General features: G+C 40.6%; 1 protein-coding gene across 1 annotated transcript in view; it reads right to left on the bottom strand.

The window, feature by feature from the left end:
• WDFY4 (WDFY family member 4) overlaps positions 1-22691 on the bottom strand; it is a 132534-nt gene that overhangs the window by 17986 nt on the left and 91857 nt on the right. The window contains exons 48-53 of the mRNA XM_030453090.1: positions 13405-13447; positions 12494-12613; positions 11821-11938; positions 11050-11159; positions 5210-5363; positions 3564-3655 (exon numbers count right to left, since the gene is read on the bottom strand). Of these exons, the coding sequence (XP_030308950.1) occupies positions 3564-3655; positions 5210-5363; positions 11050-11159; positions 11821-11938; positions 12494-12613; positions 13405-13447 (637 nt within the window). The remainder of the gene's footprint in view (positions 1-3563; positions 3656-5209; positions 5364-11049; positions 11160-11820; positions 11939-12493; positions 12614-13404; positions 13448-22691) is intronic.

Below are 22691 nucleotides of genomic sequence, written 5' to 3'. Positions count from 1 at the left end.
GTGCCCACAAGCAATTATATTTTACTGTATACTCCAAAAAAGCCACAACATGAGAGACAGCATTTCTCCAACCATGTTTCTTTAAAAAACATCACAGAAAATTTGCAGCAGCATTCAGACATCCATGGATTTCTGTCTCCACCACCTCTGTTAGGGAAGGACAGCATTGTCTTTCCCATGTCTGGGAAACTTGAGAATGGAGACCAAGCACTTTGGAAGTTCACACAGACAGAATGAGACAAAGCAGAAAAAGGAACCAGAGCACTCCAAACCCGACATACCTTAATTAGAGTCATAGAATCATAGAATAGGCTGGGTTGGAAGGGACCTCAGAGATCATCGAGTCCAACCCTTGATCAGCTACCGCCACAGTCACTAGACTATGGCACTGAGTGCCATATCGAGTCGCTTTTTAAATGTCTCCAGGGACGAAGAGTCCACCACCTCCCCAGGCAGCCCGTTCCAATGTCTGATCACCCTTTCCGTGAAAAAATTCTTTCTAATATCCAACCTAAACCTCCCCCGGCACAATTTAAGACCATGCCCTCTTGTCTTACTGAGAGTTGCCTGGGAAAAGAGACCAACCCCCGCCTGGCTCCATCCTCCTTTCAGGTAGTTGTAGAGAGCAATGAGGTCTCCCCTGAGCCTCCTCTTCTCCAGGCTGAACAGCCCCAGCTCCCTCAGCCTCTCCTCATAGGATCTGTGTTCGAGTCCCTTCACCAGCTTGGTTGCCCTCCTTTGGACCTGTTCGAGGACCTCGATATCCCTCTTGAACTGAGGGGCCCAGAACTGAACACAGTACTCAAGGTGCGGCCTTACCAGTGCTGAGTACAGGGGCAGAATCACCTCCTTGGACCTGCTGGTGACACTGTTTCTGATACAGGCCAGGATGCCATTGGCCTTCTTGGCCACCTGGGCACACTGCTGGCTCATGTTCAGCTTCCTGTCAATCCAGACTCCCAGGTCCCTTTCTGCCTGGCTGCTCTCCAACCACTCTGTCCCCAGCCTGTAGCGCTGCGTGGGGTTGTTGTGGTCAGTGGGGAATATCAGAGAACTGTTGCATGTTTGACCTCAGTGGCCAAAACCTATTTTCAGTGGGTGGTGCTGAGTTACTTCTCTGCAAGGGAAGGCCACTCCCTCAGTGTAACCCTTCATCTTAGCAACAAGCCTGGAGTGCACACAACCCCTACACAATGATCTCCTTCCTCATGGTCAATTTATTATCATGAGGTTAACAGCATTGACAAAAACTCAAACCTCTCTTCTCCTCTGCTCCCTTTCAGTGTGACTAGAACTCTGAGTTTCTGAATCATTCTCTGGGCACACATCTCTGTAGATGCCTGACCCACTGATCCCTGTGATTCTGTGCCTATGGGAACTTAAGCAGTTTGAACATGGCTCTTAATCTTCTGCATCTCAATTCTTTGGCATAAACATTCTCTCCTTATCTCCTCAAACTAACAGTCTGCAAAAAAGCAGGGAACAGAGTCTAACTTAAATATGGAAGTTAGGTTCTGGGGGAAATTCAGAAACTGAATAGTGCTTTCTTTCAAGAACAAAAAGCCCAACTTTGTAGTAGTCTCATGTACCAAAATCCACCCTGCTCAATTCTGAATTTGGAAAAACTGTATCCCTTTACTCTAATGAACCTATGCAACTTACAATATTAGCTATAACAGCTACCTCACAAAATATTTTCAGTTCAGCCAATAATCTAATATAAACATTGCAATGAAAAGATAACTTTGAAATGTTTTGGTAACAAAGACAGAAAGTTGAGATGATTTATTGAGACATTTTCTTTTTACTAATGACACACTTCCATTTCAACCTGAGGTTAATTTTCTGGTGAAAGACTCTCCGTATTACTTTTTTTCCCAGCCAGGGCAACACACTGTGTGCTAGGAATACTGGGCTATGATCTGAGCGGCACCTGTAACTGCTACAGAAATAAAAGGTAAAACAAAGAACAAAAAGTTTCATGTAGCTTCTGTAAAGGAACTGATCAGTTACTAAATATGCTGTAAATTCAATGTGGTGGCTTAGGTTCCTAAGCTGTGTGAGAGCACACCACTGAGTCATGCTGCTAGGCAAGGAGACATTTGAGACTTGCTATTAGTAGGAAGCAGCTATTCTCCACACCACATAACTTGGGATGTCATTAATTCATCAGCTTTTGTGTACTGAGGCAGGATTCTGGGGCAAAAAGTGACTGTTTTCAGTCATGTTTTTAAAATTATGAAGTCAAACACCTTTAATAAGTATATACATAACATCGATTTCAAAATAAGTGAAGTAGCAAGACAGAAATGTAACTTATTTTAAAAATTTTTTTAGCATTACAGTTCTGATAAAGACTTAAAGTGAAATGTTCAGGTCATGAATTCACAATAGAGATTAAAGGGAGTCTCTTAATAATTAAACCAAGAATTAAAATATTTCAGTATATGCTAAATAGTCCCAAGAAACAAAGGCAAGACTACTGTAAAAAAAAGTAGGCAAGCACAGTTCAGATCATATCCATGTTCACTCACTGAAGTGGACTAAGGATGTATAAATTAATGCAGTGTTGAACAGGCTCAGTTTTATACTCACTGTTATTCACAAGCCAAAGTGCAACATCAGGAACCTATAGAGACAGCATGGGATGCATGTGCTACAAAGCACTGACTTGTGTTTGGAATACAATGTTTTAACAAAAAGTTTTAGTAAAATATGCATATGATACACACTGTTCTCTTAAACTTGTTTAATAGAAGAAAGTTTTATTCAGGATGGATTCACAGCCCACAGAACGCCTTAGAAAGGACTTTTATTTTTTTAAACATGGGTAAAAATGACATTGCCAAACATGAGAGTAGGATAGATGCTGGAGAGATCATGAGATGTAAGAAGAGGCCAGAACAAGTAAATCAAACAGATATATAGGATTTCAAGAGGGAAAGAAGAAACATTTTAGGGATGAGGAGTGGAACCATACAGAAACTAAAAATATCAGGGCATGAAAAAAGAGATTTGTAAACAGTGCCAGACTATGAAGAAAGTCTTCTATTTGTCTCTCTACTGATTGGAAACAAAGTATCCAGAGAGCAGAAAGAACGAGACAGAGATTCAAGACAATGACCAAGAAAAGAATGGAAATGATTTTGAATTATGAACAGTCACAAAAAACATAGACTTTGAATGCATCTGTGAAGTGCAAAGTGAGGGACATGAAATTAATGGTAACTTAATGGGAGCATCATGGTTGCTGTTAATGGTTAAGTGAACAGGGGAGAAAAGATAATTTACAAGACAAGAACACAGCCACTTAGCAACACCATGGAACTGTATACAGATAAATACCATGTGCATGCATTACATTCTGTTCACATTTGCTTAAGGACTGAGATAGGGCCATGCCACAGACCTAGATACACATGCAAAGTTCAGAACCCACAGAAACTCTGCAAAAGCAGGAGGTGTTTGGATCTATCATATGGGGTTGTGACACTGGCCTTCACAGTTTCACTTTCAGTGGGACACAATTCATAATTTTGCCACAAATCTTGATATTCACTGACCTGTCTGTGCAGGAGAATGAATTTATGGGGGTCTCCACCTGACCAAGGAGGAAGTTGTACATCTCCCAGTACTGTTCCATCCTGCATGCAGCCTGCAGGAATTACAAAGGGAGAATTTTAAACAAGAATCCCACACATTGCAGATAGGAACAGCTTTTCTAAAACACTGAATTCAAAGAATACTGAGGTGATTTTCACACATATAGTTTCAGGTTCTGCATTAAATATAGTGCCATTTAACACTGCAGAACCAATTTATCCTGAGATTTATGTTCTAGAAATAAAGCACTGAGAAGATGTTTTAGTAACTGTTACTAATACAGTAAAAACATGCATGACCTCAGCACAAACCACTTTAGTACAGATGACAGATTGAGACAAGACAAATCTGTTGTCATAACTTGATTTTTCATACATAATTCTGTGGGTCCAACTGCCAGATATTCCTACTAAAGCAGCCACTCTGAGGGATTTTGTTCTCAAGACCTTTGCAAGCTGATTCCTTTCAGAAGTGGAACATATATTCTTTAATCAGGGCACAGTATTGTGCAGCTGGATGAATTAAAATTTAAGTTAAGGCTCAGGTCTGGGACTTCAAGCTATTTATTGTGTAGCAGTGAACAGAGAGTTCGTGGCTTTACCTACTGCAAAATATTCCTGTATATTTGCTCTCTAGCTGCAAGATATTGGTGTGGTTTTTAGGTCACTTCATTTGATTCCACACAAGTAAGCCTCAGGATCTTCTTTTCCACAAGGCTCTCAAAATGAAATTGCTGTAATTCTTTTTTTTTTTTTTTTTTTTTTTGATATCTTCATATCTAACATATTTTTCCGATTCTACTCTTTTTTAGCATGTCTTATTTCACCGAAGTAAATACTATCATAGTTCAACACCAGGAGTTGAGCTGCCTTTGCCATTACCAATTTAGGATGATTCTTAAGGTATTTCTTCTCTGATAATGTTAATCAACCTGCATTCACTACAAAAAGCAGCTTTGCATTGCAAAAGATGTGAATTTCTGGTAAAGTGGAGTAAATCATAACTGATGTGCCTATTCCTGAATATTGTTTTTTTGGATCTTCTCTGATCCTTCAGCACTGATGCAGAGAGGTCTAGAGGCAGTGTATATTCAGGAGGGATTGTGATGTTGCTTGAGGCCAGGGATAATGTATCAAGTTCATGCCACTTGTGCAGAACCTTTCAAGATGATAGTGAGGACATTTAGTACTTTTAATCACTCAAGACATAGGATCTAAAAAAACACTTTCTACCAACTCCATTTAACAACTGTTTTGTCTCTAAAAGTCAAATCAAAATTAGTATTGCTCATAGATGTCATGACACAGAAAAATTTTCAAAACTAGCTATTTTATTTGTATCATAAATCCACATTTGTCTGACAAAATGTGTAATTCCTTTGCTCAGTAATTAGTAGGAACCACAGCCTCTTCTGAGCTAGAACCATGGTTCATCTCATATCATTCACATATAAGAAGCTTCTATTCTTGAGCCTTACTTTAATAAAAATTTATTTCTCATTGCTTGAGAGACTAATCAGTTTGAGGGACCAACTCTCAGCATGTGATATGGATCCTTTCCCATTCGCAGGATGCCGGGGGTCACTGAAGTCTCTTCTAGAACTTACCAAGTTCAGAGTCATTCACATTGGTTAGGAACTCTGGCAAGTAGAAGAATTCTGGGATGAGTTCTCTGACATCACTCATGTTGTCCCTTGATGCTGATTCCCATGTGCTCTTGACACTGTGAAACATCCTGTCTGCAACATCAAAACTCCCACCCTGTGAGATGGAGACAGTCAGATTACTGCAGTATTCTGTCATGTATAAAGCAGATGTAGAATTGCAGCCAATTCTACAATAATCACCTCATCACATGTTTGATTAGGTGATACCTCCAGATCTGTCCCAGATCCATTTACTGTGATGTTATATTAGGTGCCATCTTAGTTCTGATTTGTAGATATGTAGCTTGAGAATACCATAAAGCTTGGAGCCTTAGCAAAGCTTCCAATAACACAGAGGCAAGCAGAAATGATCATGGGCAGCTTGAGAATATTGGTATACCCATTATCAGTGCTTCTGAAGGCAACCCATTGCTTTTATCCCAGAGTGCTTTGCAAACACTGGACACAACTTCAATGTTTTCCCTTCAGCTGTGACCCAAAATAATCTCATGTCCAATCCTCTGGAAAAAAACTTTGGGGAATGCACAGTTACCACTGAAATAACATTTATAACTTTCATTAGATCCAGACAAACAGGAAAGGTTCAGTGGTCAGGGGCCTGCAGGGAGTGTTCATTCTTTATGGGAAAGAGGGACACTGTGAAGAGGGGAGGAAAGGATCCCAAGCTGAATTTATGTGTGAGGAGGTAGAAACAAAGTGCCTTATGTCCTGAGAGCATTTGAACATCTTTAGTTAAATGAGAGTCAAACTCTAGACAAAAGCAGCCATAGGTGTATCCCTGGACATCACTCTGAATTGAAGCCTCAAGAAGAAAGAAAAATAATAATAAAAAAATAGCACTAAATGAAGGGTATATGCCTTACATTGGAATCTTATTTCTGACAGCATGTTCTAATGGGATCTCAGGTACTGTATCCATTTGTTAAAAGCCAGGTTCACCTTTGCTTAGAGATCCCTACGCAGAGCATGAAATGATTTATTTTACCATAAAATTTCTACAATAATGGAAATAACCAAATAGAAAGCAGTTTTTGGAGATCATATGAATGATTTTATCAGAACAAGCAAGCTGTTTCAGAAGAAAGATGCCTTTTTAACTGGATAATGTTACAGAACTAAATTGTTTCTCAATACCTACTTCAGGTACTGGCAGTAGTTTAGCTGCCCAAGTGCAGCATTCTCCCAGACTACTGTAAGTGTTTCTCATCAGGGTTAATTAATTTTGGATTGTATGTCATGGGACATAACACTACATCCCACTAATAGGGCTCAAGAGATTGTCAGATCAAGCATCTTTAAACAGTTCTGCAGTGCAGTGAGGATGTATGAATGATTGCTCAGCCTCAGCCATTCAATCCTCAAAGCTGTTTCACTAGGCAAAAAAAAAAAACTAGGGGGACTGCAGAATGAAGACACTAAAACCCAAAGATGGGTTAATCTGTCAATGAATAAGAGATGCAGTCAGGTTCTGCCTATGGCTGACTTCTCAGGAAAACCTGGCACCTTTTCGTTTTCTCTTTGCCTGTGGACTGTTGCATGTGCCAGATGCCAGGGATGCCACCCTGCACACTAACAGTGAGCTGAAGCTTTGACTTGCAATCTATTAAACAGGTAAACAACATCTAAACATTCTCATGCTGTAGGGGTGCTTTTGAGATGACTCCCACCAGAAGCCAACACATATTCTAGACGGAAAGACTATTGCTACTTCCCTTGAGGTGAATTTTGACTAAGCTTTTAGTCCAACCTCATCTCTGAATAACAATATAGTTCTACTTTATTTCCTTGTATTGCGTGTCCTTTTTCCTTAGATCACTGACAGTTGTGAAGCCTTCCCACACCCACTCAAGGGACTGAGTGAAAAAGTGCCTAATCACATGAGTAAGCCTTGCTGGAGTTAATCTGATGCACAAGGTCATCTTGTTCTTCATCATTATTAAGCAGGGACCCTTGGAGTCAAATTCAAATTGAAATTAAAACAGAGTAGAAAAAGAACTATAAATAAATCAACAGCTAACAAGTATCTCATTGAAGAATATTAAAGGGCTTTGTATATTTAATCTGCACACAGCACACAGTGCCTGGTGGTAACTGATGCTTTTTCATCTTTTTTTTGCAGTTTTTATGAGAGCTGATGGTAGTCTCCTGAGAAACAATATGATTTGTAATAAAAAGATTACCTGCATTAAATAAAAATAATATATACATAGGAAATGCTGTTAGCGTGACAAATCTGGTTAAAGATATTACCACCACAAAACAATGTGATTTTTTCTCTGGCTGTCTAATTCATTTTAGGGAAAAGTAATATCTTTAAAACTTAGGCCTGTATTATTTATAAAGGAAGCAATAACTGATTTTCCCATTTCCTATATTAATGAATTTATTTGCATATATTTATATCAGAATTAATGAGTTTTCTCTCTCCATGAATGCAAAAACAGCACTGAAAGGGAAAGAGAACAGAGATTTGCTTTATGACTTTAGATTGAAGTCAACATAAACTCATGCCTTTTCTGTCACTAGAGACAGCAAATGTCTGTTTCCTTTCAGCAGAGGCCTTACATTGTCACCAGGAACACTGCAAAAAATATGCTTTTTAAAACTACAGTTTAGCAGGGTATATCCAAACCAGCTAGTCAAGGGGGTCTTTAGAAAGAAATTAGAACTTCTCATATTTGTAAAACTAAGCATAACTGATTCTTGGTGGTGCTTTAAACCCAAAGGCCTCTAAGTGTTTCTGAGAGGCCAGGAAGGTACAAAGACCACAAACCTAGGGATGCTGAGAAGAAATTACCTAAAGTCAGTGCCTAAATGACTGCTCAAGACTCAGTGACACAACAAAGAGTAAGAACCCTATTGTCTGGAAGTGCCTTTGAAAGGCAAATGTCAGGAAAACAGATGAGGCTGATAGCTGAAATGCAACAGGGGGATAAGAATACAAGGGGGTAAAATCTGAATTGAATCCAAAGCAAGTGTCACTTATTATAGAGGGCATGGGGTCCTAGAATGCCTTTACAAAGAAGACATTAAACACACAAACCTTTGCTGTTTTATTGTGGTACTGAGACCAGTTTCTGAAAGGAACTCAAGAAAGTCCTTGACTAAAGTGAAGAAGAAAGTACCATCCAACAGCTGTTTACTGGGTCAGCCTGTCATCTATTCTAGTTTAACATGCAAAGCACATACACACTTTTCTCCAGAGTTAGATCTCAATACATTTAAATAAAATGTGAAATAAGGTTTTGTAAATTCCTGTACAGTTCCCTTACTAGAGGCAATACTTCCTCACTACCTTTTTCTGTAGTCAGGTGCCAATCAATTCTTTGGTGTGAGAAAGAGGATGGTATGTCAATATCAATTTTTCACAAGGGGTACACCCAGGGTGTTGCATTTCCTTGTAATTTGCATTCAGACTGACAGTTTGCAGTTATAAGAATAAGTTTTCCACTTTTTAAGATGCTAAGAAGCTGCATGCTTCCAGGATCTTAAGTTTGGAATTAGCCCTCTTCCATCTTACATTTGACTTGAACATACAGATTTCAGGAGGGCATTTGACACTGTCTCCCACAGCATCCTTGGAGATAAACAGAAGTGTGGCCTGGATGATGGGGTAGTGAGGTGGATCAGGAACTGGTTGAAGGAGAGAAGCCAGAGAGTTGTAGTCAATGGGATGGAGTCTACTTGGAAGTCTGTTTCTAGTGGAGTCCCCCAAGGGTCACTACTGGGACCAGTACTATTCAATATATTTATTGATGACCGGGATGAAGGAACAGAGTGCACTATCAGCAAGTTTGCTGATGACACAAAACTGGGAGGAGTGGCTGACACCCCAGGAGGCTGTGCTGCCATTCAGAGGGACCTGGACAGGCTGGAGAGTTGGGCAGGGAGAAATTTAATGAATTACAACAAGGGCAAGTGTAAAGTCTTGCATCTGGGAAAGAACAACCCCAGGTACCACTATAGGTTGGGGACTGAGCTGTTGGAGAGCAGCATAAGGGAAAGGGACCTGGTGGTGCTGGTGGATGGAAAGATGACCATGAGCCAACAATGTGTCCTTGTGGCCAAGAAGGCCAATGGCATCCTGGGGTGCATTAGAAGGGAGTGGTTAGTAGGTGGAGAGAGGTTCTCCTCCCCCTCTACTCTGCCCTGGTGAGGCCACATCTGGAATATTGTGTCCATTTCTGGGCCCCTCAGTTCCAGAAGGACTGAGAACTGCTTGAAAGAGTCCAGTGCAGAGCACCCAAGATGATGAAGTGAGTGGAACATCTCCCTTATGAGGAAAGGCTGAGGGAGCTGGGTCTCTTTAGCTTGGAGAAGAGAATGAGGAGTGACCTCATTAATGTTTATAAATATGTAAGGGACAAGTGGCAGGAGGACAAAGTCAAGTTTTTCTCCGGGGTGACTGACAATGGGACAAGGGGCAATGGTTATAAACTGGAGCACAGGTGATTCCATATAAATATTAGGAAGAATTTTTTCACTGTGAGGGTGACAGAGCACTGGCACAGGCTGCACAGGGAGGTTGTGGAGTCTCCTTCCCTCGACACATTCAAAGCCCACCTGGACACGTTCCTGTGCGACCTGCTATAGGTGACCCTGCTCTGGCAGGGGGCGTTGGACTGGATGAGTTTTTGAAGTCCCTTCCAGCCCCAAACTTCCTATGATTCTATGGTTCAATAATGGAAGAAGGTCACAGGTTCACGGGATCCACATCCAGACAAAAGCTGAGTGGTACAGCTCTCAGCAGACTCTGAGGACAACTGTCCCCACAAGATATGATTAATTTAAAGAAAAATAAATAAATAAATAAATTAAAAACCCCAGCACAACTGCAAAGTACTTGGTAAGCTGCAAGAGGCATGGCCTGGCCTCACCATACAGACAGCAATCTCTGAGTGTGGAAGGTTCTAGCCCAGCTGTGTCCCTCACATCCTTCCATAAGGATGGGCTGATTTCAACACGAGACTCCTTAAATACACACTTTTGAGAACCTGTTCTCTTGGTAGATCCTGCTGTAACACAACGCATATTACAGAAATAAGGATAATGTTTGTCAGCTGTAGCCCAGGTGTCTGTGCTTGTGTCACCAACTGCCTGCTGAAAGGGTGCTCAGAAAATTTGATGGCCCTGTATGCTGACCAGCTGGGAAAAACAAGCACAAAATTAAATTTCCATTATATTAAATTCTGTGACAAATGCTTTTGATACCAAAAAACCATCCTGAGTAAGGAACAATCTAAAACAAACTACTCCTTCTAGAGCACTGAATCCCCACTTCTCCTTCAGGGAGTTGATCCCATGATCCTTATCATTCCCCATCCACCAGAACCTGTGCATCCTCATCTGGCTCTTTATGTCATCACAGCCACATCTGTTTGCCTGCAGATGCGTTACTACATGGGCAATTTGGCTTAGAATACCTACTATAAAAGTCTTACCTGCCCCAAAGTCAGAAGCTTATGTTCAGATAGCTAATAAAATAATGTTTAGGTGTTTACATGCCTGAGCGCTCACAAAATGCATCACAAGATCAAAACTAAATAATCCTTCTTCCACAGAAAAAAAAAAGTTAATCAAGCATTGATTATGCTCCTATTAAGATGTTGTCACTGACTTCAACAGACAAAGCACCAAGCTTTCAGTGAGCCCAGAGTCCACACAGAGTGTACAGAAAATGTCAAAAAATTAATCCACCTTCATTACACTGCCACTATAATGTGCTACATTATAGTGATGGTTCACAAAGAGCTGTGAGGGAACCTATCTTGCCCCCTTACCTGCAGAGAACAGAAAGTCTTTGTAAATGGTTCCATTCGGACGAGGTAAGATGCCACTATTATTGCTGATGAATAATGAGTACAGTAATGGCACTGGACAGAGAGGTCTCCTGGAAATTGGACACAAATCAGATTTCAGTTCACAATATAACCATCTCAAGCCCATAGCATCCAGGTACCACAGGACAACTAAAGAGGCAGCAGATGTGTTCAAAGATTTGTGAGCAAAATCACAGCTTGCATATTTGCATTGAATTTAATATACACAGTTACTACTATCTCTATATGTTCTTTTTTGCCTTCCACATTACATTTTCTGAAGTGTACAGCCTTTAGGTTTTCAAACTACCCCCTTTCCCACTAATACCACAAAAGGTCTTGATCTCCAGAGGTCAACAGCCTCAACCTCCTGTTTCCTTTCCTTACAGTAGCTGTTAGCTTAGCTGTGCACAACAGTCTTCTACATGCAGCTTAGCTAATACCACTCTGTACAATTTAGCAAACACAGTGTCTTTTCTAGGGAACACTGTTTTTTGCTGTAGCTCCTCTTCCTGCCCAAGAAAAGAGGACACAGTGCAGCAGTACAAGGCTTGCAAGAGACTTTTCTCCTTTAATCCTCAACCAGTTTGTACCCAGAAGTGAGAAGATCTCTTTAGTAAGATGCTTCCATTAACCACAGCTATGGAAAGCTTTGGGTGACCTTTTCCAAGGGATTCATTCCCAAAAGCCTGAGAATCAAGCCTCTCCTTGTTAGTCTCTTAAAACACTCACCCTCACTATTCTCCACCTCATTGTAGCGCTGGATGAACTTGCATTTCCTCTCCATGGTCTGTGCTCCCATGGGCTTTGTCAGGTCCCGAAACGTACGAGGATCAGTAAGGTTTAGAGTCTGAAAGTCACAACAAAGATGTGAATTTTTAGACCCCTATGATTTAGACATTATGACTAGCTCAGTGACCTTGGACAACAGCAAGGCTGTGTTGGAAGTTTCACCTGAACAAGATTGCCATAGACTCAGTACCAGAATGCTACACTGGGATGGGAGAATGGCAACACTTGCCATTGAAATGACAGCATGTACATGCTATGTACAATGAGCTTCAGAAATAAAGGACCTGGCAGGCCGCACGCTACTCACAAGGCTCTTCTGTTCAAAACTCTTGGTCAGGGGTTGCAGAAGCCTGCCTATCTGCTGAGCCAGTGCAGCCTGCCCTTAATTATGTGTGTATTTAACAGATGTTCATCCACCTTTCTAAGGCAGAATGTGATTCTCAGTATGCTGATTTGAAGATACAGCTAACCCATAAAGAATCAGTGCAGTTCAAAGTAACTATCTCAAATTTTGAACCCTTGGTCTAGACCCTTCTGCTTCAATGGCATAATTCAACAAGCCTGTGTATGGTTGCTATGACAGAAAGTAGAGAATGCTGCAGCAAACACTGACCTCAGAGTGATAGTCAGCAAGGACCCATGGAAATACAGGATACTGCATGTAATCATTGTAACTGCGGCCAGCCACCGTGTTCAGGTACATGAGGTAATCAAAGTTGCTGATCTCTCTCTTCTGCCAGGGAAAGGAAATAAGCTTTAAAACCTCCTAAACAGACACCTGAAAACCATGCCTCAAAGGCACTCTTAGATCCCTGCTGTTCTCAGGGCAAGAATTATAAATAATCAATCACCCAGTGCAATTCAGATCAGCACAATATGTCTCACACAATAATCCATTAAATGGAATCTGTGTCTTCATTCCGGCTCTTCTTCAGACAAGTAATTTTTATTTCTCTATAACCACCCAATGCTTTTATGCTGTATTTGCATAACAGAGCACTTTTTTCCCAACTTTAAAAGTGAGCCAAATGCATGCAATGTAAACATTGGAAAATCCCAGACAACTTCCTGTACAGAAAAGTTTGCACAAAGTACTATATATAAACAGGAAGGTACAGATTTATTCAGTGTGTCTTAAGTCATCAAGATCAGTGGTACTGGAAAGAAAATGCATTTCTCAGGTCAGCAAAACATCTGGGAAAATGAGAATTACACTGATACAGATGTACAGGTGATCTGTAAACAGTCATTCAACTAGGTGGCTCTCTCTGGTCTCAGTTTAAAATGTGCATAAAATCACATGTAATCTGCCATCAGTAGCACCATATGTTTCACATCAGGAAGAGCAAAACCTCTGCAATAATCAGTATAAATCTTCTGGTCCTCTTGCCAATAACCTCACCTCCAGCAGTGAGAAAACATCTTGGCTCTTAAAATACATATGTACACATACACAAGTATCTGTGCCCAAACAGAAGCTGTTGCTGAAAATCTCTGCTTAACCATGTGCAAGATTTGGCTTACCTGCCACTTGTGGAGCATTGTCTTTTCCCCTCCTGAGCCTTTCCTGTATGAAACAAACATTGCACTGAAACAGCCTGCTTCAGAACAACAGAACAAACAACAAAGTCAATACATTAACCTTTGTGCCCCTGGTGCCCCCAGCTTCCATGCCACAGAAACAAGAGGACATCAAGACTAGAACAATGTTCAGGTTTCATGATTGACCACATAATTCCAAAATCAGAGTGTCAGTAGTTTGGTTAGCGCTGCATAATAGAAATGTCATTACTGCTTCCTTTAGGCGGGAAGGCTCTGTCTGATGAACAGGGAGGGCCAGGTTTCAGACAGATGATGATTTTTTCACTGTCATCCACTCTTCCTATGACTCTCCCTAAGCTACTTTATAGTCTGGTCCTGAAGTAAGTGTCACTTAAAGTGTGATATTTAATAAAGAAAAAAGAAGGAAGTGGGTGCTAAGGATGGATTCAGTTTGCTTTAGGAGATTGCTGCAAGCTGCAGCAGTGACGCCACATGGTAAACTGCAAGAATTCAGAAGCTGACTCACAGGTAGAGAAGATGTCTCTGTAACAGAGGTAGAAGAAAGGTGGTTACAGCAACATCCTCAGCTATTTCAAGATAATACACACTGCTAACCAGTTTGTGCTACCAGTATTATCCCACTATAGAGCTAGAGTGCTGGTGTCAGGTATCAATAAGGCTGCCTGTTTCTCTTCTGAAGCCTTATTCTCAAAGGCTCATGCTTTTCTGAAGCTTTCTTAAACTACTAGCTTGAAAAGAGAGGTGTTTCAGTCTCATTGCAACAGATCTTTTTTGCATGAAACACTATGAAACTAATGCAGCCCTTAAAAATAGTTTACCATTTTAATTTTTTTTTAAGTAATGGAGTAAATATGGCTTTACCACTTTCTTTGTTCTCAAAATACAACTTTTTACTGAAGCTAGCGGAAAGAGCCCTTCTTGCTCCTAGGGCTGATCCTGAGGCCTCGGGGCTTAGCCCATTCCTGGACGATGTCCTAGGGCTGTTCCTGGGGCTCCAGGATCTACCCCTTCTTGCCTGCTCCTGGGGCTCCTTGAGCTGTGGGCTTCTCCATCCTTACTGAAGAGTGAGAGCTCTCTCCGTGGGTGTCAGCTGCTCTCTTATTAGCCTCCTGCTCCTGCACATGCTCAGGAGGGAGGCCAGACACAGGTGAACCCACACCCACTCATCAATAACTCAGGGCACCTGGTCCTGTCTCACTACAGAAGCTTTACACAATAAGACAAACCACCTGAAGGTAGATTCTAGACAAGGGAATTCACCTGAAAATGTGAAATGGTCAAAGGTTCTGAGCAAAAAAAAGTAACATTTCAACTATGCTGAGATAGAAAGTATGTCATCCTCTGAAGACCATGGGGTTGCTCTTGTCAATTTAAAGAGAACAAAGTGAGATAAGTGACAGCTTCTAAGCTAAAGGAATTTTTGATCTGCCAATGAAAGCAGGGTTACTGACATGATATATGATATAGATGGTAGGGGATGCTTTTCAGTTTGAGTGTACAACTTAAAACTAACCATGAAGTCCTAGCTCAGAGACAGGATTGCTAACTTCATGAAGTGTAAGAAAATCAGCTCAGCCATAGATTATAACCTTGCTATAGCCTTAGCTATAGCACTCTTATGCTCACACTCCACGTCCACAAAAATAATTTTAAAGCAGCCTCAAAGATCTAAATAAAATACTAATATCTACTATATAATAATAACACTATAATCCTTACCGTTTTATCAAATTTGCAATAGGAAATTCTTGTAAACTACCTCTCATGATTATGAATCATTATTTTACTGCCCATTCACTCCTGGACTAGTTACTTGTGTACATAAAGGAGAACCACTACAGTTTATTCAACATAGTATTTAATTTCTTGCTTAGGCACCCTCATCAGATAAACATTTGTATCTGAGAGAAGGATATTGGACAGCCTAAGTAGTAACCAATTCCACGAACAAACAAGAAACCCAGGACTGTTTCTAGCTCATGGTCTAGTGGTTTTATGTTTTATTTAGTTCTCCTAATAAGCATGAAACCTAACAATGATAGGCTACATTTATAGAAACCAGGCAACACAAAAAGGTGTAGTTTGTATTTGATACAGGAAAATAGGTTTTCCACTCTTCAACAACAGAAAAACCCAAACAGATTATATGATGATCTAATTTGTAGACCAGAAGAAAGTCTATTGGCTAGAGTTATGTTGGCTTTGCACTCACTCATAGCTCAAGAATGTAGGACTTCTATATCACAAAACACATACTTTGAGTCCTTATTCTTTATAATTCTGCCATCTTGCATTGTTTGTAGATTTCACAGATCTTTGCTGCTCTGGCCTTTTTAATGTCTCCAACAGACATGTGGAACTCATATGGGATGGAATGGGATAATGATTTCTGGCACTGTTTGAAGTGTTGTTGGATTGGGATGCTTGTCACTCAGGGATCAGGTTAGGTTCTTCCCTTTCCACAAGAGCAGACAGACTCACTAAAATTTCCCAAATTTATTTTGAAATTATGGCTAAGCTAGAAAACAAGAGACTATGTAATATGCAAACATGTTCAATCCATCAGTCCTCCTACACTGTAAAGGGGAAGCAATATAAAATATTATACACAGGATTAACCTGGGTCAGTATGTGTGCATGTTTCACAAATATGCATAATACATTTTGACTTGTGGGTGTCATCATCCTCCAGTGGAACTCCTGCTCAGCTTTTCACAAGCCCTAAACAGCTAATAAGGACTCACGTGGGTAAAACAATCCTCTCTCTACTGACTTTAGGAAGTGCTATATATCTCAGAGACATTGATGAAAATACACATGGCTAAATGTAACCACTTCCCTGTAAGAGCCATACTTCTACATCTCAGGGAACCAGGCAGGAGGCTGCCTTCAAGTCTCCAGAGATCTGGAATTCTACATTTTCCTTGTCGATTTACAGGGGCTCAGAACATGAATTGCATTACAGGCAGCTCAAGCCTATTACCCCCTCCTTGGTAATCAATCAGCATTCCTCCAGAAAAAACATCTCAGCACAACAGGAGACAGCACAGCAAAAGCTCAAAGTAGATCAACTTCAACAGTCCAACCACAGTAAGTGGTTTGTTTATTTATTTATTTGTTTATGAAATAAATAAATAATCAAAGGCTGATTTGAAAAAGAAACAGAACAAATGCTTTATAAATGTAAAAAACAACTTCAAAAGGAAGTGAAAAAGGGAGTGAAATTATGTGAAGTCAGAAGAAGTACCCACATATCTAGGTATATCTATAAGGTGTTTGTAGGCCATTAGCTACAGCAGAATCTAAGCATGATTTATACTAATGATGATCATCCTTTGCCTACACTATACTTCAGTGTATTAATCCCTCTTCCATTAACATCAGACTATGATCTCACTCATGATTGCCAGTCCTGTCCATTTACTAGAGACTGGTGGACCTCTACCCATTTGCAGATTCATTGCAGATGAGATAATCTCAAAAGATCAGATTTTGTCCTCCTCTGAAATTAATATTAAAATTCAAAGTTTATTTGAATTTATTTGAATTGGGTTCTTAGATTCCATAAAGCTTCTTTCATTTTCTTCTTTTCTTCCACCCTCCAGGCTTAAGTCTGCAAAACAGTGCCAAGGCTCTCCTAAAATCACTTTTCTTAAAGAATCTTTGCAACTTCCAAAAATACTCTGAGGAAAATCCAGTTCCTGGCAAGCCATAACCTAAACCCAAGTGCTAATATTAAAAGGTAAAAAGAAGGCAAAAGGAATTCTAGCTTTTCCTGTGAAACAATCAAGTCTCTTTCAAATTGAACTAATAGGTTCAATTATTCTAGATTAAAGGTACAGGGTCCTCCTTGTTTGATTGTACTAGTCCATCTTCTGGGTCTTCTTAGTCTAGGTTCAAAGAATAAAGATATAATGAAAAATTTATAGAATCGTTGAGTTATAATAAGTATAATAATTAGAATAATAAGTATATTATAGAATTATAAGCAAATGTAATATTAAAGTAGGGTTCCTTGAAGTTGGATGTCTTGACGAGGCTACAGAGGGAGCATCTCCTTCATTTACAGAATAGTGTTTGCACCATGTGTATTCACAGGCTTAAATCAGACACAGGGATAACATTTCCACTGTGGAAATGCTGCACCCAGGCACACTCCAGGTTGCAGAAGAAAAACATCAAGTAGATGAAATAAATATGCTGAGGAAATGGAATGCAATCTCCAGCCCTGGAATCATGCAAGCACATCAGCTTTATCAGCTTATGGACCGATTATGAGCAAAAGAGGGACGATACCTACCACAAAAGACACCTATTTCTTTTCCATAGTTCATTTTTGTAGATACTATTATGCAGTTACTGCAATCAGCTCGAGCTTGATAGAGTCAGAGACATAGAGAAAACCTGCAGTAAATTCATGGTACAAGGGGAACTGCACTTTTGAAGGGCCTCAGATAGACAAATATAAACTGCAGCTCAAAACCTTTCTGCTGCACTTTTGAATGAGCTTTCTCCTCTTTGTTTCTGTCTATCCAATCTGGCTCCTGCTAGGGATGGTGTCACAAATGTCCCAAGTTTTGGCACACACATACAAGTATCTCACACCGTGTTAGGGCCAAGTTACATCAACCAACCAAGCGGGCTGTTACAGGCAACATTAGAAGCTGACAAACAGCTTCTAGTCAGGCCCAGATGCTTTTTCTTTCTGCGTAGTTTGAAATATAATATTTCCAGGCATGGAAAGGCTTTTCCCTCCAGCTTGAACTTGCATGTTGGAACCAAACATTATGCAAATTATCTCCAAGGACCCAGTGTGTCTGTTGCTTAGAAACAGAAATTGCACAGGCTGGGAAAGGAAAACTGAACAGAAACTGAAGCTAGGGAAGTCCTTTTTGCTACTCGTGAACACTGACATACTCAAGCTTCTTGAAGGGCTATTTTCTGTCAAGGAATGCAATTTAGAATTTGAAAGATTGTGAAAAAGAAATTGTCCTCTGCTCTTTGCACACAGTTTCATTGAAAGATTAATCCATTACTCATTACTTAAAGAAGAGCAGACAGAGGACAACTTCACAGCAACACACCATGAAGGTTCATCTCACACTACTGAAAAAACCAAGGAGCTTGTGACATCTGAAGCTAAGACTTCCTAGCTGCTAGTGGTAAGAACTTACCCAGGGAAGGAGGGGAGGTGTAGGGTGGTGAGGGGGAAGAGCAGGGAGAAGAAGTGGGGCAGTCTGGCAGATATGTTATAATGAAACAATATTTCTGTTCATACTTGGTGGGCCATGGTTTTAAAAATGACCTTGCACTGTGTGTTAGCACAGTTGCTTTGAAATGATCTAGAAAAGTAAGAAAATTAAGGAAGGAAACTACTATCTAACTGTTCATGACAGTACTTAGCTTAAACTTTTAGCAAGAAAGTGTTTAAGATTGTCAGTGAATCAGTGAATGAGTCTCTCTTCCACAACAGGTTATAATCAGCAACGCAGAAATGCTAACAGGTTTCTGAGCAGAGAAATAAAACCATATGGCTTCATGTAAAATCATTCACTGTATATAAATCCTGGTTCTAAGTTTTATATGGAAGTATTACCATAGAACTCTTCCATGGGTGAACTGGATTGTGTTACCTCGCTGCCTTCCTGCCTCCAGAGAACTGCAGGGCATGTGCAGCTCCTCTGGGCTTAGCAAGCCTGCTCTGCAATAAGCAGACTTCCATCAGGAAAGACAGGGGAAACGTTTCTCACAGACCAGTTCAAGATAGTATCAAGATGATTCTGTGCAGCTTTGGGTGCAGTGAAGTAGTAAGGAGCAACCTATGGGAGTAAAAGGCAGAACCATGGGTAAGGAGGTTCTGAAACACCCAGTGTCACAGAGAGAAGGCCCATTCTGTTCCTGCTACCCCTTTGCTGAGAAAGGAAGAAGAAAGCTTCAGGTAGATAAGACTGCATCATCAGGGTCCAAATCTGTATTCTTCGGAGATCAGAAGTCCTAGAAGAGGCTTAAGCTACCGGTCATGGTTCCCTCTTGTCATAATAATTTCTTAGGTAGTAGGGAAACACATGTACCTCTCCTGATGCTATCCCAGGATATGCCTTGTGTGTAGGAGATAGAATGGGCATAATTAACGTTTATAGCAAGAAAGGCCCCTGTGATTCCTGAAATTTTAGTATCAGTAGCTACAGAACTGGTCATCTTATATAGAGATGAAGAAAATGAGACGTGGCTAAATAAGTTCCATTATCTCTAGTTACAGCCCTGTGAAACACTGATACTTAGTTTACAAACTTTCAGAGACAGGAGAGCTATTCAAGGTGTCTGGTGTGCCACAGTGTTTCTGCAGAACTCCAATGCTAGTCTTTATATTTGGGATTAAAAATTAACTTTTTCTAAGTTTGAGACATGACTCAACTTTTAACTGAAAAGAAATAGCACTTGGGAAGCATGAGAACCCCCTAGGGGCTCATGTTTTCCTGATCAGAGTAGAGGTCTACAATAGGACTTTAAAAAATTCATCTAAGGGAAGTAGTTAAATGTCTTTGAAATGTGGGCATTATCCAGTTTATCACACATAGATCTCTCTTCAGGAAAATTGTCCTGATCTGCTTGTTTGGATTTCTCCAAAATTTGAAAGGTCCAGGCTCAAGCTTTGTAACAAGCTGTCAAGGCTTATCGACAGAAAAGCACCAAAATCCCAAAAGATTAAACTGTACTGTTCTTGAAAAGCCTCCAGCAATTACTGTTCTACATCAAGGCTCCCCCTAGTACTCCCAGCACACAGAGCACAGAGGGACATCAGCAGTGGGAAGCAGCATTGACAGCTGCAGAACAAGACAATTTTTTTGGCTAGCTGGTTTTGGATCAATGTTTCCCCCTTGGATTTTAAATGAAAAGTAATAGAAAAAAAATTACAGGGAATTGAACATTTTTCCCTTCTTTCTGAAGATTCCTAAGATGTTTAAAAAAGCTTTTAAAAAGAGATAATTTTTAATTTAGAAAAAAAATATTCTCCTTCAAGGTTCCTTTCACTTTTTAAAAGGCATTTTTGGCTGAAAAAATTCACTGATCAAAATAGACTAAATGTTTTGGTCACCCCATCAAACACAAAATTCAGACAAAGGGAAAGTTAGACCCAAATTCATAGAATTATAGAATATCCTTGGTTGGAATAGACCTTCAAGATCATCCAGTCCAACCTTTGACCAACACATTAAGCTCACCACTGAACCATGTCCCTAAGGATCAGGCTCACACACTGTTTAAATACCTCCAGGGATGGTGACTTCACCACTGCCCTGTGCAGACTATTCCAGTGGCTGACAACCCCTTCAGTGAAAAAATGTTCCCTGATATCCAGCCTAAACCTCCCCTGGCATAGCTTCCATCCATTTCCTCTGGTCCTGTCACAGGCTGTTTTCCTCCTCACCCCAAACTCCCTTGAGGAGTTGAAGAGACCAATAAGGTCTTCTCTCACCTCCTCCTCTCCAGATTAGGCACCCTCAGCTCCCTCAGCCTCTCCTCACAGGACTTGTGCTCCAGGCCCTTCAGGATCTTTGTTGCCCTTCTCTGGACATTCTCCAGCACTTCTGTGTCCCTCTGATAGTGAGGTGCCCAGAACTGAAGACAATATTCAAGGTGTGGCCTCACCAGAGCTGAGTACAGAGGGATGATCACCTCCCTGTCCTGCTGGCCACAGTGTTCCTAATACAAGTCAGGATGCCATGGGCCTTCTTGGCCACCTGCACACACTGCTGACTCATAAACAATACCCCCAGGTCCCTTTCCAACTTACAGCGCTCTAACCACACTTCCCCAAGTCTGTAGCTTAACACAGGGTTGTTATGACCCAGGTGTAAGACCTGGCATTTAAACCTCATTTGAACCTTTGACCTTATTGAACCTCATACAAATATTCTTAGTCCATTGGTCCAACCTCTCTAGATCCTGTAAGATTCCTTACCTTGGCTAGATCCTAAGGTAAGAGTCCTTACTCTCCAGCAGATCGACACAGCTACCTAGTTTGGTGTCATCTGCAAGTTTACTGAGGGTGCACTCCATCCCATCATCCAGATCATTAATGAAGATACTAAAGAGAACAAGCCCTAGTAATAAACCTTGGGGGACACGACTTGTAACTGGGCACCAGCCAGACTTAGTTTCATTTACTACCCCTCTTCCAGCCCGGCCATCCAGCTGGTTTTTTATCCAGTGCAGAGTGTATTTATCAAGGTTTTGTGCCGTAAGTTTCTGAAGACAAATGTTGTGGCAGGCTTTACTAATGTCCAGGTAGACAATGTCCACAGCTCTTCCTTCATCCACTAAGCGAGTGAATTTTGATTAAATTTTATCTTTAGAACTTCCTACCCACTGTCACTCCTGGAAAAAATATTTAAGCTAACATCATAAGCTGTACAGGACTTTGCTTCAGTTATCAATCTATACTATGTGAAGAATATCATTGACATTTCCCCTGGGACACTGTAAGGTTAACTACAGCAAAGGGTAAGAGGCCTTCAAATATAATGGTAATATGGCCTCATAAGTACTGGTGAGAGACAAAAATGTGGTAATGACAGACACAGACAGATTTAACTATGTTTAAGTATTGTGATATAAATTAACCAAGATTTAATTTGGAACATACTCTCAGGGGAAGACTGACCCCACTGTGATGCTTGCAGGATTTTTTTAAGCATCTGACTCATTAAAGAGCTCCCAGGAGGGTGGGTGGTAACTGGCAGAGAATTCCCTTGATTTTGCATTATTTTTGGCTATGACATGTAATTGAAGGAGATGAAATCCTTATCTGTAGCCTGAGCTTCCCCTTCATGTATTTGCACGTGATTAATGAGTTGCCAAAAAGCCTGAAGGGTTTATAATGAAGTCTTTGTAACAGTGAAATGCACTGTAGACAAATCCATACTTTGTTCCAAACAATCATTTGTCAAAGGTGCAATTTGACTCTTCACAATTAAATACCAGAGTACCCAGACTCATCCTGGAGATTAGCCAGCTGTAACCCATGCTCCTTTCTGGGTTCTGGCTGAGAGGAACACTGTCATCTGTTTCCAGGAAATCAGTCTATTTCTTTTGTCACTAGCTATAATTAAGTGTTGTATTTGCTGGCGTTCAATTAGAGAGATAGCTCAGCAAACCTGAAACTACAGTGGACTGCTACTGGCCTCAATTCAACAAATTGAACATGAATAGGAGTCAGAAGTCTGACCAGGACAACCACATGCATT

The sequence above is a fragment of the Calypte anna genome, chromosome 6, assembly GCF_003957555.1.
Source record: "Calypte anna isolate BGI_N300 chromosome 6, bCalAnn1_v1.p, whole genome shotgun sequence".
In the NCBI taxonomy this organism is placed as follows: Eukaryota; Metazoa; Chordata; class Aves; order Apodiformes; family Trochilidae; genus Calypte; species Calypte anna.
This window is presented reverse-complemented; position numbering and strand designations above follow the sequence as displayed.